Source organism: Halichoerus grypus, chromosome 6 (assembly GCF_964656455.1).
Source record: "Halichoerus grypus chromosome 6, mHalGry1.hap1.1, whole genome shotgun sequence".
Lineage (NCBI taxonomy): Eukaryota > Metazoa > Chordata > Mammalia > Carnivora > Phocidae > Halichoerus > Halichoerus grypus.
Genome location: NC_135717.1, coordinates 80,607,975 through 80,635,177, shown reverse-complemented (window position 1 = coordinate 80,635,177; position 27,203 = coordinate 80,607,975). Strand labels below are relative to the sequence as shown.

The window sequence follows — 27,203 nt, the reverse complement described above, 5'->3', positions numbered from 1 at the left end:
AACTAATCTTTGACAAAGCAGGAAAGAATGTCCAATGGCAAAAAGACAGTCTCTTCAACAAATGGTGTTGGGAAAATTGGACAGCCACATGCAGAAGAATGAAACTGGACCATTTCCTTACACCACGCACACAAATAGACTCAAAATGGTTGAAAGACCTAAATGTGAGACAGGAGTCCATCAAAATCCTCAAGGAGAACACAGGCAGCAACCTCTTCGACCTCAGCCGCAGCAACTTCTTCCTAGAAACATTGCCAAAGGCAAGGGAAGCAAGGGCAAAAATGAACTATTGGGACCTCATCAAGATAAAAAGCTTTTGCACAGCAAAAGAAACAGTCAACAAAACCAAAAGACAACCTACAGAATGGGAGAAGATATTTGCAAATGACATATCAGATAAAGGGCTAGTATCCAAAATCTATAAAGAACTTCTTAAACTCAACACCCAAAGAACAAATGATCCAATCAAGAAATGGGCAGAAGACATGAACAGACATTTTTCCAAAGAAGACACCCAAATGGCCAACAGACACATGAAAATGTGTTCAACATCACTTGGCATCAGGGAAATCCAAATCAAAACCTCAATGAGATACCACCTCACACCATTCAGAATGGCTAAAATTAACAAGTCAGGAAATGACAGATGTTGGCGGGGATGCGGAGAAAGGGGAATCCTCCTACACTGTTGGTGGGAATGCAAGCTTGTGCAGCCACTCTGGAAAACAGTATGGAGGTTCCTCAAAAAGTTGAAAATGGGGGGGGAAGATGGCAGAGGAGTAGGGGACCCTATTTCACCTGGTCCCCGGAATTGAGCTGGATATCTACCAGACCACTCTGAACACCCACGAAACCAGCCTGAGATGTAAGAAGATCTGGATCTCTACAAACAGAATATCGCAGGCAGTTGGTTTTGAGGTACGAATCGGGGAGCCGTGATTCTGCAGGCAGATATCAGAGGATAAATGGCAGCGGGAGGGTGCCTGGCCATGGGGATCCTAGACCTCCAGCGAGTGACAGCCTTGCGCACTGCAGACGGGCACTGACTTGCAGACCGGTAGTGGAGGGGAAAGGACTTTAGGGCAGCCTCCGGGGCGGAAACCGGAGCGGAGGGGTTGCACCTGCAAACTGCAGCCCCCAGGACGGACACCCGGAGCGGAGGGGTCGCCCGCGCACAAACTGGGAGCGGCTGGCGGTTTTAGAAAAACAAAGGGCAGAGACATGCGCCGACCTGGAGGCAGGACTGGGAGCGCTGCAGAGGGGCACACAACCCAGGACGCTGCAGTTTATAGCAGTACGGACAGAAACGGAGACGGTGTGGCCTGGAGAGCTCACTGAAGAACAGACTGCGGTCTCTCTGCTCTGAGGCAGAGGGTTGGAAACGGTCTCTTCTGCTCTGACTCACGGAAGAGACGCGGAAAGCCGCCAGGGAAAGCCGCCAGAGAACAAAAGCCCCAAAAACTGATTCCCACTGAGCCCATCCCCCGCCACAGGGGGGCAGGGCAACACTGCCCAAACAGGGTTGCCTGAGTAACAGCACAGCAGGCCCCTCCCGCAGAAGACAGGCTGGGAAAACAAGAAGCCAGCAACCCTAAGGTCCCAAGAAAACAGGTGCATCTTGCTTGGGTTCTGGTCAATAATTTGGACTCTATACATTCCCTCAAACACCCATCAACAGAATGACTAGGAGGAGGAGCCCCCAAAACAGAAAAGACTCAGAGATTATGACTTCTGTTGCAGATTTACAAATGGATGCAAATATAACCAAGATGTCGGAGAGGGAATTCAGGTGAGCAATTGTGAAGACAATGGCTAGAATGGAGAAATCAATTAATGGCAACATAGAGTCTCTAAGGGCAGAAATAAAAGGTGAATTGGCAGAACTTAAAAATGCTATCAATGAGATCCAATCCAATCTAGATAATCTAACAGCTAGGGTAACTGAGGCAGAAGAGTGAATAAGGGACCTGGAAGACAATATAATAGATAAAAAGGGAAAAGAGGAGGCCAGGGAAAAACAACTCAGAATCCATGAAAATAGAATCAGAGAAATAAGTGACACCATGAAGCATTCCAATGTCAGAATAATTGGAATCCCAGAGGGAGTGGAGAGAGAGAGAGGACTAGAAGATGTATTTGAGCAAATGGTAGCTGAGGACTTCCCTAATCTGGGGAATGAAACAAACATTCAAGTCCTAGAGGCAGAGAGGACCCCTCCTAAGATCAGGGAAAACAGGCCAACACCCCAGCATGTAATAGTAAAACTTGCAAATCTTAGAACCAAGGAAACCATCTTAAGGGCAGTTAGGGGGAAGAGATTCCTTACGTACAGAGGGAGGAACATCAGAATAACGTCAGACCTATCCACAGAGACCTGGCTCGCCAGAAAGAATATGGCAAGACATATTCAGGGTACTAAATGAGAAGAACACGCAGCCAAGAATACTTTATCTGGCAAGGCTTTCATTTAGAATGGATGGAGAGATGCAGAGCTTCCATGACTGGCAGAAACTGAAAGAATATATGACAACTAAGCCGGCCCTGCAAGAAATATTAAGGGGGGTTCTATAAAAGGAGAAAGACCCCAAGAGTGATATAAACAGAAATTTACAGGGACAATCTATAAAAACAACGTCTTCACAGGCAACATGATGACAATTAATTCATATCTTTCAATAATCACTCTCAACGTGAATGGCCTAAACGTTCCCATAAAACGGCACAGGGTTGCAGATTGGATAAAAAGACAGGACCCATCCATATGCTATCTACAAGAGACTCACTTTGAACCTAAAGATGCATCCAGACTGAAAGTGAAGGGATGGAGATCCATCTTCCATGCCAGCGGACCTCAAAAGAAAGCTGGGGTAGCAATTCTTATATCAGACAAATTAGATTTTAAACTAAAGTCTGTAATAAGAGACACAGAAGGACACTATATCATTCTTAAAGGGTCTATCCAACAAGAAGATCTAACAATTGTAAATATCTATGCCCCCAACATGGGAGCAGCCATCTACATAAGCCAACTGTTAACCAAAATAAAGAGTCATATTGATAACAATACATTAATTGTAGGAGACCTCAATACTCCACTCTCAGCAATGGACAGATCATCTAAGCAGAAAATCAACAAGGAAACAAGAGCTTTGAATGATACATTTGACCAGATGGACCTCATAGATATTTACAGAACATTCCACCCTAAAACAACAGAATACTCATTCTTCTCGAGCGCACATGGAACTTTCTCCAGAATAGACCATATACTGGGTCACAAATCAGGTCTCAACCGATACCAAAAGATTGAGATTATTCCCTGCATATTCTCAGACCACAATGCTCTAAAACTGGAACTCAATCACAAGAAAAAATTTGGCAGAAATTCAAACACTTGGAAGCTAAAGACCACTCTGCTCAAGAATGTTTGGGTCAACCAAGAAACCAAAAAAGAACTTAAACAATTCATGGAAATCAATGAGAACGAAAACACATCGGTCCCAAACCTATGGGATGCTGCAAAGGTGGTCCTAAGGAGGAAATACGTAGCCATCCAAGCCTCACTCAAAAAAATAGAAAAATCCTGAATTCACCAACTAACTCTATACCTTAAAGAACTAGAGAAAAAGCAACAAATGATGCCTAAGCCATGCATTAGAAGAGAAATAATTAAAATTAGAGCAGAGATCAATGAATTAGAAACCAGAAACACAGTAGATCAGATCAACGAAACTAGAAGCTGGATCTTTGAAAGAATTAATAAGATCGATAAACCACTGGCCAGACTTATCCAAAAGAAAAGAGAAAGGACCCAAATCAATAAAATTATGAATGAAAGGGGAGAGATCACGGCTAACACCAAGGAAACAGAAACAATTATTAGAAATTATTATCAACAACTATATGCCAATAAACTGAGAAATCTGGATGAAATGGAGGCCTTCCTGGAAACCTATAAGCTGCCAAGACTGAAATAGGAAGAAATTGACAACCTGAATAGGCCAATAACCAGTAACGAGATTGAAGCAGTGATCAAAAACCTCCCAAAACACAAGAGTCCAGGGCCTGTTGGATTCCCTGGGGAATTCTACCACACATTCAAAGAAGAAATAATACCTATTCTCCTGAAGCTCTTTCAAAAAATAGAAACAGAAGGAAAGCTTCCAGACTCATTCTATGAGGCCAGCATTACCTTAATCCCCAAACCAGGCAAAGACCCCATCAAAAAGGAGAATTTCAGACTGATATCCCTGATGAATATGGATTCCAAAATCCTCAAAAAAATCCTAGCTAATAGGATCCAACAATACATTAAAAGGATCATCCACCACGACCAAGTGGGATTTCTCCCCGGGATGCAAGGGTGGTTCAACATTCGCAAATCAATCAATGTGATGGAACACATTAATGAGAGGAGGGAGAAGAACCATATGGTCCTCTCAATTGATGCAGAAAAAGCATTTGACAAAATACAACATCCTTTCCTGATTAAAACTCTCCAGAGTATAGGGATAGAGGGAACATTCCTCAAGTTCATAAAATCCATCTATGAAAAACCCACAGCGAACATCATCCTCAATGGGGAAAATCTGAGAGCCTTTCCCTTAAGATCAGGAACACATCAAGGATGCCCAGTCTCGCCACTATTGTTCAACATAGTACTAGAAGTCCTAGCAACAGCAATCAGACAACAAAAATAAATAAAAGGTATTCAAATTGGCAAAGAAGAAGTCAAACTCTCTCTTTTCGCAGACGACATGATACTTTATGTGGAAAACCCAAAAGACTCCACCCCCAAATTACTAGAACTCATCCAGCAATTCAGTAATGTGGCAGGATACAAAATCAATGCACAGAAATCAGTTGCTTTCTTATACACTGACAATGCAACTGTAGAAAGAGAAATTAGAGAAACCATTCCATTTACAATAGCACCAAAAACCATAAGATACCTTGGAATAAACCTAACCAAAGAGGTAAAGGATCTATACTCTAGGAACTACAAAACATTCATGAAAGAAATTGAAGAAGACACAAAAAGATGGAAAAATATTCCATGCTCATGGATCGGAAGAATAAACATTGTTAAAATGTCTATGCTACCCAGAGCAATCTATACCTTCAATGCCATCCCGATCAAAATTCCAATGACATTTTTCAAAGTGCTAGAACAAACAATCCTAAAATTTGTATGGAATCAGAAAAGACCCTGAATTGCCAAGGAAATGTTGAAAAAGAAAAACAAAGCTAGGGACATCACGTTGCCCGATTTCAAGCTACATTACAAAGCTGTGATCACCAAGACAGCATGGTACTGGCACAAAAACAGACATATAGACCAATGGAACAGAATAGAGAACCCAGATATGGACCCTCAACTCTATGGTCAAATAATCTTTGACAAAGCAGGAAAAAACATACAATGGAAAAAAGACAGTCTCTTCAATAAATGGTGCTGGGAAAATTGGACAGCCACATGCAGAAGAATGAAACTCGACCATTCTCTAACACCGTTCACAAAGATAAACTCAAAGTGGATGAAAGACCTCAATGTGAGACAGGAATCCATCAAAATCCTAGAGAAGAACATAGGCAGCAACCTCTTTGACATCGCCCACAGCAACTTCTTTCAAGATACATCTCCAAAAGCTAGTGAAACAAAAGCAAAAATGAACTTTTGGGACTTCATCAAGATAAAAAGCTTCTGCACAGCAAAGGAAACAGTCAACAAAACAAAGAGGCAACCCACAGAATGGGAGAAGATATTTGCAAATGACACTACAGATAAAGGGCTGGTATCCAGGATCTATAAAGAACTTCTCAAACTCAACACCCTAAAAACAAATAATCAAATCAAAAAGTGGGCAGAAGATATGAAAAGACACTTCTCTGAAGAAGACATACAAATGGCTAACAGACACATGAAAAAATGTTCATCATCATTAGCCATCAGGGAAATCCAAATCAAAACCACACTGAGATACCACCTTACACCAGTTAGAATGGCAAAAATGGCCAGGGAAAGAAACAACAAATGTTGGAGAGGTTGTGGAGAAAGGGGAACCCTCTTACACTGTTGGTGGGAATGCAAGTTGGTACAGCCACTTTGGAAAACAGTGTGGAGGTTCCTCAAAAATTTAAAAATAGAGCTACCCTATGACCCAGCAATTGCACCCCCGGGTATTTACCCCAAAGACACAGATGTAGTGAAAAGAAGGGCCATATGCACCCAATTGTTCATAGCAGCAATGTCCGCAATAGCCAAACTGTGGAAAGAGCCGAGATGCCCTTCAACAGATGAATGGATAAAGAAGATGTGGTCCATATATACAATGGACTATTACTCAGCCATCAGAAAGGATGAATACCCAACTTTTACATCAACATGGATGGGACTGGAGGAGATTATGCTAAGTGAAATAAGTCAAGCAGAGAAAGTCAATTATCATATGGTTTCACTTATTTGTGGAACATAAGGAATAACATGGAGGACATTAGGAGAAGGAAGGGAAAAATGGGGGGGGGAGGAAGTGTAGGGAGAGATGAACCATGAGAGACTATGGAATCTGAGAAACAAACGGTTTTAGAGGGGAGGAGGGACAGGGGATGGGTTAGCCCAGTGATGGGTATTAAGGAGGGCACGTACTGCATGGAGCACTGGGTGTTATACGAAAACAATGGATCGTGGATCACCATATCAAAAACCAATGATGTATTGTATGGTGACTAACATAACATAATTAAATTAAAAAAAAAAAAGTTGAAAATAGAGCTGCCCTACGACCCAGCAATTGCACTACTGGGTATTTACCCCAAAAATACAAATGTAGTGATCCAAAGGGGTACGTGCACCCCGATGTTTATAGCAACAATGTCCACAATAGCCAAACTATGGAAAGAGCCAAGATGTCCATCGACAGATGAATGGATAAAGAAGAGGTGGTATATATATACAATGGAATGTTATGCAGCCATCAAAAGGAATGAAATCTTGCCATTTGCAGGGACGTGGTTGGAACTGGAGGGTATTATGCTGAGTGAAATAAGTCAATCAGAGAAAGACATGTATCATATGACCTCACTGATAGGAGGAATTCTTAATCTCAGGAAACAAACTGAGGGTTGCTGGAGTGGTGGGAGGTGGGAGGGATGGGGTGGCTGGGTGATAGACAATGGGGAGGGTATGTGCTATAGTGAGCGCTGTGAATTGTGTAAGACTGATGAATCACAGACCTGTACCTCTGAAACAAATAATACATTATATGTTAAAAAAAAAAAAAAAAGAAGATAGTAGGAAGGGAAAAATGAAGGGGGGGGGGAATCGGAGGGAGAGATGAACCATAAGAGACTATGGACTCTGAGAAACAAACTGAGGGTTCTAGAGGGGAGGGGGTGGGGGGATGGGTTAGCCTGGTGATGGGTATTAAAGAGGGCACGTATTGAATGGAGCACTGGGTGTTATATGCAAACAATGAATCGTGGAACACTACATCAAACACTAATGATGTAATGTATGGTGATTAACATAATAAAATTAAAAAAGTAAAATAAACAATATGATTTAAAGTTTAAAAAAAATAAATAAAAATAAATAAAACCACAAAATGCACTTAGCTGCTAATGATCCCTTATCTCAGTGCCCAAGTTGGCTGGGTTGAGTAGCTAATAATTGGTACCTGTCGGTGACGTTAATTTTTAAAAAAGACTGAATTAGGTGCCTGTCTCACATGCCACGTTCGCCTGAGGACTGCTACCATTCATCCAGCTCTGGCTGTGTGCCAGGCACGGGGAAGTACTCAAATGAATGAACTCAGGAGGTATTCCTATTATTCCACCCCATTTCGCAGATGAAGGAACTGGCTCACTGAGGGGAGAAGTGACGTGCCCAAGGCCACAAAGCTAGTGGGTAGACCGACGGGGATTCCAGCGCAGGCAGCCCAGGAGAGCACTGTGCTCTTTGCCACCACACTCAGTAGCAGGCGCCCCGTAACTTGTCTGTTTCTGCCATTAGCCACTGAGATCAAGCAGGGCAGGGACGTCGTCGTGCCCCCAAGCAGGGCAGGGACGTCGATCAAGGTGCTGAGGAAACACTTGTTGAATGAGGTGTTTGGTGCAGAATGCCTGGCATCTGACCAGCCCTAGACAGTCTATCGGAGGAATGAACAGCGCTCAGGGGCCCTGCGTGTCATTTTGATGGACGGGATCACTGAAACTGCCATGGGATTTGTACTTTTTCAACAGATCTCAAATCTTACAGGAGCATCTTCTCTTGGGGTCACCGAGGCACGAGAACGAAAAGTAGCTACAAAAAAACAGAGAGAAAGCTGATCTTGAACCTTGTCCCCTGGCCCACCTGCAGACCTCAGTGTGGACTGAGCACTGGGGTCTCAAAGGAACTTCAAAAATCTGGCTCAGCCCCCAGGTATCTGATAACTAAAACCCCTAAAGAGAGAAAGGGGATTATGAAGCCTCATGAGGAGCAGACATCTTTATTTGGGGCAGAAAAGTGGAGCGAGAATCACAGGCCTGTTCTGCTCCACCTGAGGCGTACAGGGGTCCTACCTCATAGCACACAGGTAAGGCAGACACATTTTTGCAGCCGAGCTGCAAATGCATTAGGTGACATGCAGTAGGTGATGCAGGTGGCATCAAGGAGTGAATCAGGTTCAGCGGGTGCTAGGGGGCAGAGAAGGGGTCAGACCATCCTCAGCTGCAGCCCCGACTGCCCCTCAGGCTGGTTGTTGCCGGGACGTGGATTTTCCAAGAGTAGTTAAAATCCCAGCTTTTATGTGAAAGCTCTCATCTTACATTGGCAAGTAAGTCCAAGGCAATTTAAATCCTGGTGGGAGTCCAACTAAATATTAAGTATGTCTCTGCAGGCCGCCAGTTTGCCAATCCCTGAGCAGAATCAGAAGTCAGAATCGCATCAGCCTCTCCCAGGTGGAGTCAGAATGTAGTAGTAACAGAGAGAACCGGGTGAGAAAACTGCTGGTCCCTCTGGTGGCCAGAGAGCGGAGTTCCTTCTGGGCAGTCATCCTACACCGGGCTGCAAAAGGGTCTTTTGGGAAGTTGTTCCTGTCTGTAGTGTTGGCGCCACCTAGTGGACTTCTCAGGAAGCACCGCAGGTTTAGCCCTTCATGTTGACTCCTAGGAAGGCCAGAGGGTAGTCAGGGCTGGCGGTGACAAGTAAAAGCCAGAGCCAAAGCAAATCACCACGAATGAAATGCAAGCCATGTTTTGGATGAAGCAGAAACTCAAGGCTCCAGTGGGAAACTGAGGTGGGGTCAGAGGGGACAGAAGAGCTGTCTTGCTGTCTTCTCGGGCCACCCAGTGCTGCTTGTTTGAGCTTGCGGTCAGAGCTGATAGACTCCCCCCTCTTCCGTGCGGGGGAGGCCCCCAGAGCCCAGAGCGTGGAAGCCACCAGTCATCATCTCGAAAGTGCCAGCCTTAGTTATTTGAGCCTAAGAGAAATTAGGTAGGTGGGAATCCCAAATTAGTGTTTGTGGCCGAGTTCATCCTGTTTCGTGAGGATAAGGTCTGTGCTTACGGCATTTCAGATTCATTATATCATATGTGTTCTTCAAGCTATTTGAATATTTTCCCTTCATTTTTAATTTGCATTACGCATTCACTTCCCATCCCTTTATTTTTGGAAAAGGTCAAACTGTTTCTACCATAGAGTTTCCAAACTGTGCTGCACCTTACCAAAAGGGTTTTCCTAAAACGCATTTGCTTGAGGAAACCTGTCCACTGTCTCCTCAGAAAGTGTCCCCTCCCACCCTTGGGTATCAATTTACTCCATAGGCATTGCATGTGCTGTTAGAGCTCCATGCAATCTTGTAGGCTATGTGTTTTGTTTCCCCCACTGAAAGCTCCTTAACCACGGGGTGTAGGTTTTGTCTTCTCCGCTTTTCCTTGAAGCCCAGCATAGACCCTGCACACAAGGGTGTTGGCTGTGGATGCTCAGCTCTGATAGGCTGAACCTTCACATCCACAGTCACCAGCACTTTTGGTGTCGTTATTGCTATAAGAGCAGGGGAGCAAAAATCTGGTACAATATTCAGTTTTGAATACTCGCTTCATGGCAGTGTGTTGAGAGTATCACGAAGCCAACTGGAACATTTTATTTTGGTATTACATCTGTGTACTGCATAACAGTTCTAGATCTTTGGAAAGCCATGTAAGAAATACAAAAGTAGTCAGTAGAGCACAAAAGACCTGGGATTTCTAGTTCTTCACTCCATCGCTAACTTCCACTTCCAGAAAAGGGCACTTTTGTCTCAGGTTTGAGATTTTCCAAGTGTAGGAGGAGACGGCTCTGAAAGACTACCACTAGCCAGCTGTACGGAATGGAGCATCTGCTCCCTTCCCACCCCTAAACATCTGCAGTTCTGAATGGGAGAAGCCCGCGGTGTTCCTGATGGCATCTGGAAGAAGGAGTGGTGTAGTGTTCATAACGGATAGGCACCGATGCTGCAGGGCAAACGGTTGGGGGAGGGAGGGCAGGGACCCGGCTGTACAACAGGGTCGTACAGAAGAGAATTCCAAGGATGGTTAAGAGAGGCAACCGGGGCCCTTGGAAACTCCCAAGAGGCCTCGCAGACTCCACTAGGCAGAGGCCCAAGAAAAAAAGCTATCCCTGCTTGTCTCCAAGAATGGTGACTGTCAGTGAGGGATGGAGACAAAGGGAAATTTCTAGGATCCTTGTAAGATTAGAAATCCTGTTAAGGGGGGTTAGTTCAGGATATCTGGATTTTCCCAATGACCAGTCTTAATCTTCCCGTTGCAGCTCAGGACAGCATTAAACTGGGAAACAGCCTCCAGTGGCTTTGAGAAATACAGGGAACTACAGAGAGCACGAGTGTTTGTAGCAACATCAAAATGGCTATGAAGCCATTGCCCTTTGCATTACCCATTGCTTTTGTGAAAGAGGCTGGTCTGAGGAGCAGCTAGGACCAGGGCCTGCCAACTCATTTAAGTGTGGGCTCTCCCACCCCTTCCTAGGCTCCGCCTCACCACCCCTCCCCCAAGTGTACTTATGGCCCAGTCCTCACAGGAGACTTATAGACCGGGTTGGGAATCAGGGCGGGGAGCCTCGAGGAGCGGCAGACTGGAGCCAAGACACCTACAGAGGTGGAGTTCTCCAGAGACCCCCCAAGTCTGGAGATGGCACCCAGGGCCCCTGGCACCTCCCGAGGGAGGAGATACTCACAACAAGAGTGAATAGCTGGCAATCATCAGGAACGAAGCCCAGTCGCCATAGCGGGGACTTGCCCACCTCAGGAAAGTGGGCTGAAGCTTCTAGTTTATGAGACGGCTCCCCAGGGGACCCCAAAGGGAGAAAAAAGTCATCAACTACGTGTATTGTAGATACACAGATACACACATAGAGTACCTCTCAGGTTAGGAGTTGTGTTTTATGCCAATTGTTGCCAACAGTGTCCTGACAGGAGAAAGACGCGTTCTATTCTGAGGGCTGCTGGTCCATAAATAAGTCAAAGTGGCCAGAGGATTTAGGTCAAGGTGAGTTTATTGTCCAAATAGCATAACCTAATTGCATCCAAAACCATTTGCAAATCCATCTTTAAGCTGGTCAGAATCACAGGCCATTATTTTTTAAATCACTTAACACTGAACAGACAGGACCTCTTAAAAGGCAGCTGACTATACCACGTCACCGTCATAACCAATAAAACATTTTTCCATACTTCCAAAAAACCTTTTGTTTATACTGATCATGCTACTTTAGCACTTGCTAGCATCCCGACCAAATAAACACCCACACCTCTTATAGAGTACATTGTGAGAGAATAACATTGACTCGATATGGCATCACACTCATTTTAAAGCAAAAAAAAAATTATAATAATAATAAAAGAAGTCCAAGACGAGAAACTGTAACTGAGAGAGAAAGAGATCTGAGGTACATGGTACAAGGGTAATGAACATAATGGAAAAAATCCAATGGCCCAGTGATTTGCTGGGGACTTAAGAGCTGGCCAACGGTACGGAACAAAAACCAATCAAAAAAAAAAAAAATGAAAACTTTTTTTTTTTTAAGGACAGGCACCTGTCAAAATACACTGGATACTGCAATGGCTACAGTCAGTAAGGCACTTTTTTCCCCCAAAGTAGGCTGCAGGCAAAGGAATAAACATTGCAGCGACAAGCGTGCATGTGTACATTTGCTGATGGCTTCTTGAAACCTGAGCCAAGAATCGGGTCTGATAGTCCAGCCAAGTCTAAAAGCAGAGAGACACAAATGTAGGAGAATAGCTCTGGCTGAAAGGACTGTTCTGGGTTGTTTAGAATCCAGAATCATGGAAAGCCACGTGGTATGAGAAAGTCATAAACATCCTCCTGAATCTTCCTGCCCTATTTTGTACAAATGGGCGACAGCATGAGCGGCTCTTCGAAACTGCTCGGAGCCCACACCGCTAGAAGCCTGCGCTCATTCTATAGCTACGGTTTGTTGGCTTAAGGGGACTTTACTGTCTCAGCACTAATTTCCCTTTTAAAGCTATTCTCAGGGTTGGACTGTCTCAAAGATAAACAAAGAGGAATCCTTTTGGCTTAGAAGCCAACTGGCTTACTCAGACTTCCTCCCCGTTCCTACCTCCCATTCCCACACTACCAATATTATCTTCTTGAACTAGAAAATCATTATTTACATGATATAAGGTGCAAGTCTCTTTCTTCTCCCAGCCCTGCCCCTGTGGCCCATGGAGAGAAACTTCCCCCGCCCTCTTGTGAGCAAGTCATCCAGTCCTGCCTCATGCTCTTCACCTCCGTCCTAGAGCGCCCCCGGGGCAGTGTGGAAAGGCCCGGAGGGTGCCGGACCACAGCAAAGCTACAACCCCCTCTGAAGAGAAGCCCATCCTGCTGGCAAAGGGCTGCTCCTGGCCCCGGGCTGCCTGGGAAAAGCAGCAGACCAAGAGCCTCCTGTACAGAGCATAGACCAAAGGGGACCTGGCTGTTGAGACATGGTGAGCTCTTCAGTGGGGTTCTGGGGCAGTTCCAGAATAAAGCCTCCTCTGAGACAAGCCCCTTTCTCTGAGGAGCCCTCCTGTCAACACGGGAAGACATTCTAAGGAGGGACCTGTCCCCTGCTCCTACCTGCAGGCTTCTTGGCTGGTAGGAACCTGCATGGAATTGAATTATGCTTAGCATATATTTTTGGCATACTAGGACTTTCCCCCTGGGATTTGGCCAAAATAGGGGAAGGAATAAAATTTGGCAGGCTTAGGGGAACAATTTAGCCCCCACTGATGGAGAAAAAGTTAACAACAATGACCCAAAAAACCAAAAACCAAAACACAGAGAGGAGGAAGAACAGAGAGAAAGACAACAAAGTAGAAAAAGACCAGAATAGGTCTGGAACCCCATTTGTGGGAGGTGAGAAGGAGAAAAAAATCCATGGGGGAGGGCTGAACTCCCTCTCACACGAAAACTCCTACCAAGGAAACCAAGATCTAAGGGGAGGGCATCAGCTACTTTAACAAATCCAAGCTTCCTTCTTTTGTTTAAGGAGGGAGTAGGCAGAAAAGCCAAACAACCTAGCACCTTCCCATCAGCAACACCACACCTCCCATCACACCAGGCCCCGAGGACAAGAAGGAGAAAAAGAGCAGAAGGCCCCGGTGGCACCCAGGGCTCCAGGAAAACTGGGAAGTTGCAGACTGCAGGGAAAGCCTGTAGGCCTGTTCCCTTCCTTATTCGTCCGGTTCTGTTTGAGCTTAGGGACAGTCACCATTAAGTGACTTTGTACCTTGCTTTCGTTAGGCTCCAAGACTCCCAAGGACTTAGGGACCACACCTCCTTCCATTCTGTGTTACTCCTCAAGGGCCTGAAAGAGCGTCCTATGCAAAGTGAGCTCTTGACAAAACACTGGCTGCTCAGCTTTCCTCTCCAAAACTTCAGAATTCACCACCCACTGTCCTACCAGAAACTCCCTAGAATTTTAGGGTTGTGCTAACTCACCAAATCCTGAACCCTTCCAAACATACTTCAAGAGAGACTGACTCATCGGAATGGCATCTCTGCAGAGATGCAGCCTCTTCACCTCCCTCCCACTCCCACTCCAATACTCATCTGCCCTGTTTGCCCCATCATGCCAATTCAATGCAATTTAAAACCTGAAAACCACCGAGTGCCACTTAGTAGAGGGGCTGGCCGGCCGCGGTGCGAGACAGGTGGGAGGAGGCACCCTTGTGATCCCGCATGCGGCAGAGTCATCTGCCCACAGATTCAGACCTAGAAAAGCCTCTGAGATGATCCTAAACTGGGGATAGCCATGGCAGGGAAGGGGAAAGAGAGAGAAGCAGATGAAAGCCCTGCTTTAAGAAAGGGCCACAAGAGGAGGATCTCCAAATAGCCTGCTGGAATTCTTTTCAATCTGTCTCCTGATACCTGGTCCCTAAGTGCAAATTATGACTTCCTAGTTCACTGCATAAATGTTTGTGCTGAACATCTGCCCTGGGGGGTGGGGGGAGGGGAAATCCCTTGGTTCAATTGTATTTTTTCCATCATGATGAGGATACCGGAGTCAAAATGGAAGCCTAATGACCTTCATGACTGAAAAGGTCCCTGGGTGTCAGACCCAAGGGCCAAATCCACCCCACCCTCCACCTGAGAGGGGCTTGCGGCCTCCTCGCCGACTTCTCCTTTCCCCGCACTAACGGCTCCCAAGCAGAAACTATGCGGTTGTGAGGTATTATGAAAACAAAAATGTGAATCTTTTGTAGCTACTGATTTTGTCCAGTAAACCTGAGGTAAAGAATGCTCTGTCTTTGAAGAATGTGATAAGAGAGAGAGAGAGAGAGAAAACCAAAAGGAAAAAACAAAAAACAAAACAAAAACAAAAAAACCATGAATACGCTACCAGAAGAAAAACTATGGAAGGGCTTTTCCAGTACGAAGAACTCCTATCTTGACCACCTACTTCAGGACTTGGAATTTAAGCAGTAAAATAATATATTATAAAAATGTTTATAAAATAGCAGCACACTCTGTGAAACATTACAGCTAGGTACTGTTAATGTGAATAAGGATGAATGATCTTAGCTTCTTAGCAGCGCAAAAAAAAAATAATCATAAAAAACTGAACACAATAAACTGAAAAATAAGAGACCCTTAGATTTTTCTCCATCTTCAACCCTCATACTACGAAACAAGGCAGAATCTGTGTATAAAATAATTCTTCAAAGCAGCCCTGTTCTGATTTTTTCTTTCTAACTTAAAAAGGCAAATATTTTAATAGCTTCATTACCTGTCAATTATAATTGTGCAAAAAAAAAAAAAAAGTTGTTGCTCCAACCTCTTCGCTAACTGAATGCCTCTAAGAAGTGGAGAGGAAAAAAATTCAAGTACGCTGAATACAACTTTGCAATGAAATTAACGAAAAAACGGAAAAGGGAACAAAATGCCACACTCTGATATTCAGCTGTCTGTCTGCACCAGCAGTAACTTTTCTTTCCATGTCCAGAGGAGAAGCATATAGGTGGGAATTAAGATCCTTCTTTGCCACCAAAATGGTAACAGATCTTTGTTTGTAGGCTTTTTGGAGGAATGTTGTGATGGGAATGTCGGTGGAAAGGGGTGTCTCTTGAGTCCCGGTAGGGATACCAGAACTGTGTACCAGCGAATGTCAGAGACCAGAAGTGAATAGTCCCCCGACTTGGGGCAGGCGGGGAGGAGCACAGGAGAAGCAGGGAGGAGTCTATTCAGCATGACTTGCATAAACCATCCCATCTATCCCTCGGGAACAAGTTTTCAAAGTGCTTTTCGAATGGAATGGTTTATAACAATGCTAAACTGTGGACCAGACATGCCAATCAGCACCAAAAATCAGTTTTTTAATAAAGGATGCCAAGGTCACATTACCCTCTTGAATACATTAAGAGAAAATATTCCATTCCAGATCCCACCCTTGGTCTCCATCTGCCTCCATTTCATATGAGTTTTGGTTATGGCCCAAAGCGAGATTGCCCCTTTTGATAAAAATATGGTGGTGTCTGCAATGAACCATGTTTGGAAGAAGAAGCAAGATGTCACAAGCACATGAAACCCAGAATCCAATCACCTGTGTCCAAGTGGCAAAATACAACATCTCTTTTAGGTAGCAGCTACTGTAGACAGCAAGAGATCATAACTAGAGATTCAGCTATGCTCCGGACTTAGTAACAAACAGGTGGTCGAGAACAAAGGTGCTTCTACATCCAAAATGGTTCAATCAGGCTGAGAGATTGTTTTGTACTCCCTCCCCATCGTGTCCCTTATTTCTAATTCTTTCTTGAGTTCATTGCTTTGCAATCTAATCATGCCATAAATGGCTTACGCAAGTTCCTTGAAATTATCCTACAAGGGGTGTGTACATGCTAGTTCATAACATGAAAAAAAAAAAAGCCTCCTCTAATTTGTTCCCGTATTTGCAGGCGTACATTTTCTCTAGCTACTCTGCAGGTTTTTCTGTAAGCATTTTACTATTACTTTTAACATAATCAAACAATAACTGTTCGCATATACAAGGGATTCCCTTCTGTTGTACTTCAAATAGGCACCAAATGCTTTTAGTTATTCCGTTTTTATAGGACCTTTTTCTCTCACTTCTAAAAGATCTTTCAATATGATCTAGGTGGGGGCAGAATTTTTTTGTTGTTGCTTTTAAAGTCTCATCCTAAAACATAAAGAACAAAACACAACCAGAGAGAAGGAGAGAGCAGATGTGAACGCGTCTCTCCCATTCGGCCCGACTTCGTCCTCACAGGTCAATATCCCGCACGTCCGTAGGGGTGCTGGCCTGGTCCAGTTCATCCTCCGACTTGGACCCGTCCCCCTGGTCCTGACGGAACTGCTGCAGGCTGTTAAGCAGCACCACCTCAATCTGCTCCTGGCAGGCTTTGAGGCAGTCCTAGAAGGAGAAGGGGTCAGACCAGAGCCGTTAGCAAGATCAACAGTGTGCAGAGCATTTATGAAGAAAATATACACAATGGAAGCCTCACGGGCTTCGTGCCGGTTTCCCAGTAGAAAGATGTACTCCGGCAGAGCTGTGGGACCACACTGCTCCAAGTGGGGTCCACAGGAGGCAGCGTCGGCACCCCCTTGTGGAAAATGCAGAATCCCGGCCATTCCAGACCTATCGAAACAGAATCGGTATTTTAGCAGAAGCCCAGCTGAGACAAACACACATGAGAATCTGGCCAAGATGCTGAGCCCTTTACGGACACGCCGCACCCGGTAACCCCAGCGCCAACTGGGGGCTTTCTGCTTGTGGACCCTGGGAGGTGACAGAGAAACGGCGAAGGCCAGCACCGCAGACAGAGCCAGAGAGTCAGGCAGGTGTGGCACCGGAGGGATGGATAAGAAGAGAGTGCACTGAACTGTACTCAGAAACCGCGGAGGTCCTTAAAAAGAAAAACGCCCGGTTTTCTGCTTTACTTAACCACCCTCAATTCTCATAGAACTACAACACGAATGTTGACAGAACTCTGGACGTTGCAACTGTCCAATTTGGGAATAAGTAAGAATTTGCAACATTGTTTGATATTAGTCTATATTTGGTAGGGAAAATTCAGAGTAAGTTTGCCCCAGGCAGAAGCTTCTGTTAGCGGGGTGCCGTGGAATGTGCGGCAATTCATGGGTGTCACGAGGGAGGGGCTGGCTCCTAGCGGCAAGTGGGCTAAAGAAAATCGCTCTTAGCAGATATGCTCCCCCCGTCCTCTGCAACGCTCTGTTTCTGCACTCAAGCAGCATCTACATATGGAAAATATGTTAGATCGACTCCGCTTGGGTCTTCCCACAGCTTAATCTAGGCTTCCCTTGTTGTTGTTGTTGTTGTTTTTTAAAGATTTTATTTATTTATTTGAGAGAGAGAGAATGAGAGACAGAGAGCAGGAGAGGGAAGAGGGTCAGAGGGAGAAGCAGACCCCCAGCTGAGCAGTAGGCTTCCCTTGTTGTTTGTTTCACTGTGCAATTCTCACTGCCTGGAGGCTACTGTTTGCCAAGCACAAAAGCATTATCTTTATTTTCTGAAGATCTAAAATAAAGTTGGACTGAACTACTCAGGGACACAGTTTCCATGCCCCAATGTTCCATTCCTATCTTGTCCATTCCACGTTTCAAACTACAGCTTTTTACGAAACTGAAGATTAGGAACAACAACTGCCCGACTGCTAAGGGCAGAGATGGAGCATCACCCAGCCGGTAAGACAAATGAAAACAGGGAGATAGTATCTGCGACCCGCCCACCATACTTGCAGGGAGCAACGAGGTTATTTCACTTCTCGGATCTGTTCCCCAACCTGTAGAATAAGGATGAAAAACACTCATAGGGTAAAGGTCAGTTCTTGAGATAATCCATCTCAAGTGCTAAATTCAATAAATGAACCCCATTTCTTGTGAATAACAAGAAACCTGTCCTGGAGTCTGAAAGAATTCTTTCGATTTCTTTAAGATGAGATATGGATAAGCATTTGCTCCAGATTGCTGAAGGCAAGCACCGTGTGCCTGGCACTGGGAGTGGAGCGTGGAACAAGACAGACAGAACCCAGCCTCAGAGATCTCTGGGCCATCCTGAACAAGGTGAGGGGTCAGGGACTGGCAACATCTCTCAAACTTCTGTGGCATGTCCTGGCCACATCCTCTACCCTGTCCAATCCCCTCACTATCGACTGGAAACCTTCCCTGGGCTCCTCCTCCAAAGCCCATGCCCCCGGGTTGCGCTCCCAGGTCACTCACCACTCGCCCCATGAGCTCAGGGCGAAGGCTAAAGGCATAATGTTTCTAAGGGCACTTCCATTTCAGTAGAAGGTATCAGAAAACCCGAAAGCCTTACAATCGATAAAGAAAACTGATCTTAAATAAAGATAAAGCTGGTGTGGGCAAACAAGGCAAACAAACGACTATAGGTAAACAACTCTCAACTCTCCTTGGGAAGGTCGTGCATCAGAGGTGGACAGTGGGGCTCACGGTCAGTTTTCCTTCCAAAGCCGGAGTAGGTGGCTTGTTTTCCATTTGAGCACCATCTGAAGAAGCCGACTTGTTCTGAGAGGCCATGTTGGTGGCATAACACCATCCTCAAAAGCCCCGTCTCATGTCTTGGGCGCCCTCTGCCCTCCCTCATTCCCCTGAACTCCTCATTGAGAAATGAGGGGCTGCAGAATTGAAATGAATATTAGTTTCCTCTTTCTTTTTTCTCGCAGGGAATAATGAGTTGAATCCAGCCAGTGGTGATGGGATGACCCTCCGCTACAGAGGTCCTTCAGGAGCTGGTGAAGGTTATGTTTAAAAGGAGGCGGGGGGAATGCGTCAGAACCCCTCCATACCACAGGAACGGTACCCGCATGCTTGCCTCCATGGAGGACAAACCCTATCCAAAGCATACGGCATAAAGAGCTTCTTTTTTCCCCCCTGAAGTATTATTAACATATGTGTTCTATTGATTTCAGGTGTGGCATAAAGGGCTTTTGTTCTCTAAAGAGGATGGCAGGATTCTCAGCTGATTGAGGGACTGTGTGTGTGTAGGGGAGGGACAGACAATAGCTCTGAACCACTAAATTCAAAAAGAAATGCCAGTCAGGTGTCAGCAACAAGGCCTCTTTAACAAGATGGTTTCCCATGGCACAGCCATTTGGTGAAGACTCCCTGATGTGAAGGTGAAGGTCGTGTGGAAGACCCTGCCCACCACCGAGAGCCCTAGTGCCTCCCGCCGATCCTGTCCAGCTTTCCTTCCTCTGAGGCTGTATTTCGGTGCCATGGGGAGGTCATCAGGGTCAGCCCACCTTCCATCCCCAAAATATGACCAACTCAGGACTCCATGATTATCACTGCATTAGCCACACCAGCATCCCTGAGAAAGATCGTCCTCCACACAAGGAGACAAAGCTCAAGAAAGCGGAAGAACCTGATCTGGGGCCATATTAGAGTCTTTGCTTTTGGGATGCCAACAATTCTACAGTTTCTGGCATTCAGCCTTCCCTTCCAGCAGCCTGAAACCTCAAAGAATGGTTCTAGAAAAAACCCTACAGGGAAGGCTGGGACATTGGACAGTCACTTCTACTGGACTTTCAGAGCCATGGGACTGAAGATAACATGCCTCAAGTGTCACATTTATGTACGTTCCAGCCAAGAACACACATACCGGCTTTCCTGAATAAAATGAAGGGAGGTTTCATGTAAAGCACTTTCCTCGGCCCTGTTTTCATTTCAGTCTAAATTGTGACTGACGATGGCCAGCTCTTGATCTTTGATAACCTCCTACTTGAAGTGATAAATGACTACAGCAGTTACCCCAGAAATGAGGGACCCTGAACTCCATCCCCGGCTCTCTTCTAGATTCATCTGGGACAGAGCAGGAAGCTAACCCTCTCTGGGCTCAATCATGTCCCTCACTCCTAGAAAGCCCTCTGGGGCCTCGGCCTAACCTTCCTTCAGGTTCCCCTTCTTCACAGCTCAGCTATTATCAGCTTGAGTTTTAAGTGCAGATCACCCATCCTTAACTGGGTAAAAAAACTTAAGGGCAAGTGTCTGTCTTGCAAGAACAATGTCAAACAGTCTACTCTGTGATGGTGGAGACAGAGAAATCATCACGCCCCCTTCCTGGAGACAGAACTCACTCCCTGTATTTTAATACCCTCCTTTAGCATCGTTAAGAACCATTCTTGGACTTGCAAAGAGCACAAGAATTTTCTGTGAGCTGATGGAAAGTGAAGGGAGAGGGAAATGTGTGGTGGTGCTGTTACCTGAGCCAGACATGCCCACCCAACACAGCCCCGTTCCTGCCCAAGGAGCTCCGACTCTCCCGAGCAGCAGGGCAGGACGGCGCATGGGACTGGGGTGGGGGGAGCGGTGACCTGAGAGAAGGAGGAACCGTGCCTCAAACCCAGCAGGGCTGCTGGTGCTGGAAGGTCAAGCTGAGAGAAGGAAATAAAGAGGGGGGGCAAGTTCAAGGGCCCAAAAAGAAAAGGAGGCAAAGCTGGGCAAGAGCAGAATCATAGTATTTCCAAAGGGCAGAATCACAAGATGCCACACAGTGGCAATTACAGAGTCGGGGGATTTGGGGGTCTGAACGGCTTTTGGAGCTCAAACAGCCACACGCCCTCATCGTACAGCTAGAGAACGGAACTGAAGCCGGCTTGTCCCCCGGTTCCTTCGAGTTAAAAGCTAAGCCTGGCTTTAAACGGGCAAGCCTCCAGCTTCAGAACTCTCTCCCCTAAGACCCTCTGCTTCTTCCCAGCTTTAAGGAAAGACATACAAGGCAGAGAATCTCCAAGAAAGGGAGACGTAGCCCCAAGGGGCTGGTGGGCGGGGGAGGGGGGGCGGGCGCACTGGACAGCTCGTCCAGTGAAAAGATGCTACGTGCATGCAAAATGCAGCGGCTCTGGGACCTCTGCTTTCCGGCAGCCTCCGAAAGCACCGGTCATTGTGTTAAGATGCCCCAAATTAAGCTGATTAAAAGGAAAGCCATAATGCTCGTCTGTCAGCCTGGACAGGTGGCACTCCACAGTGCTGGAGGTCGGGCAAACCTCCAACTCCGATGATCATCGGCTCCCTCCCTGGCCCCTGCCCCCCAGCCCGGAGCCCTGACAGCAGTGTTTGTGATCTCCAGCTCGTTACACGGGCCTCCGACTTCCTCTGCGTGCTGGCTCGGGCTCTGCGCCCTGCACCCTCCTCGGCCTCCATGAATGGGCTGACGGAACTCCTACCATTAGCCCCCAGTGTAACTGCATCACGCCATTGTCACCACACACGCACTGCACTCAACAGGGGGACAAAGGGCTGAATGAGCCCCAGACCCGCAGCCAACTCAGGCAGAGACAACTTAGGAAACTATCTCATTCTTCCTTTCTTCACAGGCTGTTTGGCTTATTTCCTTGCATACCAAATGAAGCCCGCAGAAGAAATAAGGCAGGAGAGGGAAGCATGAGCCTCCAGTTCGATTCCGTCCCCCTCCCCGCGCCCAGCCTCCCCTCCAGCCACTCTTCACAAGGTCCTTGACCACAGGCCCCGTCAGGTCCACAAAGGACAGCCCCAGCCGTACAGGGGCCCTCAGGAGAAGGTGTGCCGCGAGCGGGTTGGTGCCTCTCACTAAGGAGGACAGAGACACAAGGCTGGGGACCCAGACCAGAACATGTAGTCAAAATCAAGACTTCCTCCCCTGCACAGCGAATGGGTTTTCGACAGCTCACTGGCAACCATGATCCTAACATGCCAGTATGACCCTAAGGCAGGGGTATCCTGAATCTTCTCTGGGCGCTATTTAAGTACTGGACAGAGTTTTGATGTAACCCAGGTAGAAAAGGAGGAATATAGGGACCAGGGGACTAGCGTCTGCCTCCGTCAAATTATCTCCCAATAGCTTCACAGCATGGTCAGGGCCCGTGAGCCTGACTCCTGCGTTTTTATCAGTCAGTTTGTAAAACTGTGTCACGTGAAGGTGATGTGTTTTGCTCAGGACCCTGGCGTGTAAATTAAGGCTTATAGGGCTTTCCCAAAGACCTGGGGAGACCAAAGACTAAGAAACACACTCTAAGCCCATATGCCTGGCCTTTGTGTCCTCCGTTCCTTCCTTCCGGCTTCCCTCCCTCTCATCAGCATCATTCCCAAGCCTCTGCCAGGGGCTCTGGATAAAGAGCACAGTAAAAGTTGGGTCCTGTTCAAGAGGCTCTATAGACAAGGAACGCTGAGATAAATGCTGGCACAAAGCACGAGCCGAGTGCCGAGGGGACGGAAGAGGAACCCCGAGTCTGCCCGGCGGAGCAGGGAAAGGTTCACCGGGGAACCAGGACGCTCGAGCCCTCCTCTCAAACTCACCCTTGGCAACGGAAGCCCCGGTAGAAGTTTCCCCAAAGCCAGCACCGCCTCGCTGGCTGGCGTCTGTTTTTAGCAACACTTATGACTGGAAGGAAAAAGTACTTAAAATATACCACCCTCTGAGACTTTTATTCCCTGTAAAACTGTCAGGCTTCTCACTCAGCTTTCTCTTTGGAATGAAGCGTTTCGGTTTATTTTGGCAACCAGACGGAGCAACAAAGACCGACTTTCTCAGAGCCGCCTGGGTCCCTCCGATCAAAGCTATCTGCTGCTGGCTAGTGAGCCGGAGAAACTTGTCTGCCCGTCTCAATGGAATCCAGGGGACCCGCTTTCCCCAGTCCGACCCCTGACAATGCGTGGAGAGAGAACACCATCAGCTCGAGGAGATCACAAATAGCAAGGTGCACAGGGCAGGCACAGAACTGTAGGGACACCAGGTCCTGGTTCCCATCTGTCCTATTCTGCCGGAGCCAGCATAACAGAACGTGGTCCTGGGCACCTGACTTCCTCCATGGGAGAGTTCAACACAATCCTGTGGGCATTTCAGAGTGTGGGTCTGAGAGCATATTATGTGTGTGTGTGTGTGTTCTAATTGTGGCAAGATAAACTGAACATAACATTTACCATCATAACCATTTTTAGGTGTACGGTGGCATTCAGTATATTCCCTTGGTCATGCCACCATCTGCATCATCCATCTCCAGAACTTTCTCATCATTCCAAAGTGAAACTCCATACCCATTAAAGAACTCCCCATTCCTCCCACCCCCGGGGCCCTGGTAACCCCGATTTTACCTTCTGTCTCCATGAACTCCACTATGCGAGTTATCTCCTATAAGTGGCCCCATATATGTGTCTTGTTAGGTCTGACCTCTTTCACTTAGCATGTTTTCAAGGCTCATCCATGTTGCAGCACGTGTCAGGATTTTACTTCCTTTTTAAGGCAGACTAATATTCCACTGCACATACATACCACATTTTGTTTCTCCGTTCCAAGGACATTTTCTATTGCCAAGTGCCCTTTCCAGGAGGCCTGTGTTTCACATTAGGCCTAGTGAGCTCCTTCCTCTGGGTTGCTTTCCTCCCGCATTTATAGTTTGTAACACTTCAGCATTCATTTGCTGATGATCTTCATTTGCTAGGATTTTGCATGCTCTGCTTTTGATTTCCCCTACAGTCGCCGAGTTCCTTGAAGTCAGGAGCATCATCTCCTATTTTCCATACATGACCCACCCGTCCCAATTTCTGCCTTGGTTCCATCTGTGCCTTGTTCATCATGCAAGTCTGCAACAAGTGAGCCTTTAATAAATACTTCCAGAAATAAATGGAGAGTAAGTGCTTGCAACACATCACTTCTTGACTCATGAAATGGTAAATGGGCTCAGGAAGCAAAACTTGCCTCCCTCTAGATAATAATGCTTTCTGAATTCCAGTCCTTTTCTTTTCCTTCACTTTGAGCCTCAGTACTTCAGAGAACACGGCCTGACGGATGGGAGGAGACCTATAGCACTTGGAAGTCAGGCACAGGTGGCCAGCCTTGCCCAATGTTGCTCAAGCCTTTTTACTAAGAACATTCCTAGGGGGAGAGGGAGCAAGCCTCTGGGGCCCAGAGGTAAGCTTAGAACTCACAGAGGTCTCAGATTTTTATCTGAAAAAGTGCTATGGAGTTTACATTCTCTGTTCATGCCTGGTTGTTAATATTAAAATGTTGAACCAGAGGCCCACTGGTAAGAATGGGGCACACATGCATCTCCAGTTCCACAGCTGGGACGTATGAGACCTCTAGTGGCTTTTGCATCCATTTGACCCAGTCTGATGGCCACCTTGGATGCACTGGCTACATAGTATCTGAAAGAGGTAAGCGGTTTCCCTAGTATAAGAGGAGAAATTGGTTTGCAGTCTTGAAAAGCGGCCAAAGAGACTCCGTGACACTTCAGGAGTGACCTCTGTCCATTTGAAACCGGTAAGGGGTGATAAAGGGACACGTGGGAGAAGGCCAGAGACCCACAGAGCCACCAGCCAATCACGACAGGTCTATAAATATCTGAAAGAAGTTACAGTGCCTGGGGGTCAAACTGTTGTCACTGACATTTTTGTCTCTGGGGGTTGAGGAAGAGCCTGTCTTAAGCTGGTTGCTGTTGGGAATCCTTTTTGTAAGGCAGCCTTAACAGGAGATACTCAGAAAAGGAAGGAAGCTTATCATTTCTATAAATGTTAAGTTCCGACCCAGATTTGCCTCTGGAGGATCAGAAAAGCACTCTTCACATGAAGCACACTGGAAGGGACTTGGCCATCTGTATTTCGGAAACCATGTAGTACGTGGTAGCGCAGGCCTTTGTGAAAAGCCTATGTTTTGGACCTAGAATTTGAAAAGCATATCTAAGAACTACTTCAGAATAGGACCCTGGGTTTGTTCCATGAGGCCCTTCACCACCTCCCTGCACCACTTCCTTGAGATGGTAATAAAGGCCAAGGCAAAATATAGACGCAGAGGTGAGAAAGCCAGCAAGCTGCAGCCTTAGGCTCTCGGAGGTGTCCACGTTCTGTTCAGCATCCCCGATGGGCCTGTAAGCCACGTTATCTCTTGACTCAATCTATTCCCACAGCAGGGCATTCGGAATCTCCCTGGAACATCCAGAGGGGGGCACGGTGAAGTCCCCCTGCATCTTGAGCCTCTCCATGGTGACACAGGATGGCCTCCCAGCTGACAGGCCAGTTGTCTTCAAAGCAGAGGCTTTCTCAAACAAAAAGAGTCAGGGGCTACAGCAAGAGTGGAGCCAACGTTTCCAGGCGGGGAGTTGGAGCTTCCGGGTTCCAGCCCCAGTTCTGCTGCTGCCCTCCCCCTCCTCCAGCTGGCTACTTCAGCGCTCTCTGCACCTCCCACGGAGAGCCTCCCGCTGGAAGACGCTGGAAGACGCAGGAGCGGCCACTCTGACCTCTCAGAGCCACCCTGGCTCAGACCTTCTAAGGACTGCAATTTCCTACCAGCTGAATCAGAGCCTCACTTGACCCTCGTCTCTCAAGACCTTTCTTCTAAGGAGCTTCAAATTCTGGCAAGCCTCTGGGCAGTCCATGGGGCACAAGAATGGAAAAATCTATAGCTAATAATAGTTCCTTGAATTATGATGGCTCTTTATTCTTTTAGCAGTACTTCTTAATCCATTACCACATTAAACAAAAGGGAAGTGAGAGGTGGGTGGGGTTGAGAGGTGGGTCAAGGCCAGACACCGTGCTCGAGGTGGGGCACCTCTTGGACCCCCACCGCCCCCAGCGCAGCGGAGCCAGGCTCCAGCCCTCTCTCCACCGTGTCTCTGCCTGAGTGGGTGTAAGCAGAGCACGACACTGTGGGGGAGAAACAGCCCGAGGACAAGAAAATAAATGGAAATGAAGCAGCATTTCAGACCCACGGGGAAGCCCACACCACAAAGGAAAATTAGTAAACAGCCCTCCTCCCACCTTGTATCTGCTTGCTAGGTTCTTTTCTCTATTTTATGGCACACAGGCTTTCAAAACCTTAGGAGGAAGCCTCATCTATTGAATTTTGTACTACTTTGGATGTTGATCTTGGAAAACAGAAAGCACTATCAACAACAAAAAAAATACCTCCAACACATGATCATCAAGCCAAGTGTCTCCTTCCCTGAGCTGAGAAAAGAGACATCTGGTTTTAACCAAGAAGATGGCGTCTACCTACCACATCCGTGTTGGTGATCTTGGCCAGCAGGTCGACCAGGGCGTCGCCAGTGAGCGAGCTCACGTCCTCATCCTGCTGGAGCCCACAGATGGCAGCTCCCACACTTCCAGTTGCAATCATCGATGGCGGATACATGGCGAACTTAAAATCTGCGAGAACGAGAGGCCGAAGGTCAAGGCCTGGGAGGGATAACGGGGCTCCCCAGCCTGAAGATACTCAGAAATAGGATGGTGACAGGTAAGGTGTACGGGTGCTCCCTCACCCTACAGACACATCCTCTCCTGAGTCTTCCTTCACAAGACACCTTTTCTTTATTTGCCATCACTGTGGCAGGCCCAAAGCTAAAAGGGGAGACGGAGGCAGAGAAGGTGGAGAGCTTATCTGAGTGCACATAGTAAATTCTCAGAGAGGAGACTCAGGCCCCCACAATCCTGTCTGGGGTTAGCATGCGTGCAAGGGGCAGGAAGGTGAGTGAGGTACATTCTCCTCTGGGGGTCATGGCAGGAGCAGAGCAGGGAGGTCTGAGATGAGTCCAGACAAGGTAACTTATGTGCCATACAAGTGAGACAGACCAAGGGATCTAGATGGTGGAAGGCAGGAAAAGCATAAGCAAGTAAAATTTTATGAAGAACAATAACCCTGATGTGATCTTGCCCTATTATTTTGTGGAGAGTCAAAAAGGACTAATATGGCCCAAAAC

General features: G+C 46.7%; 1 protein-coding gene and 1 long non-coding RNA gene across 2 annotated transcripts in view; one reads left to right on the top strand and one right to left on the bottom strand.

Moving 5' to 3' along the window:
• The window catches only part of LOC144382337 (uncharacterized), a 1,106,857-nt gene that overhangs the window by 27,014 nt on the left and 1,052,640 nt on the right, over nt 1-27,203 (top strand). The window lies entirely within an intron of this gene.
• CCND2 (cyclin D2) overlaps nt 15,834-27,203 on the bottom strand; it is a 25,741-nt gene continuing 14,371 nt past the window's right edge. Inside the window, exons 4-5 of the mRNA XM_036082112.2 lie at nt 26,504-26,652; nt 15,834-16,909 (exon numbers count right to left, since the gene is read on the bottom strand). Of these exons, the coding sequence (XP_035938005.1) occupies nt 16,760-16,909; nt 26,504-26,652 (299 nt within the window). The 3' untranslated portion in view covers nt 15,834-16,759. The remainder of the gene's footprint in view (nt 16,910-26,503; nt 26,653-27,203) is intronic.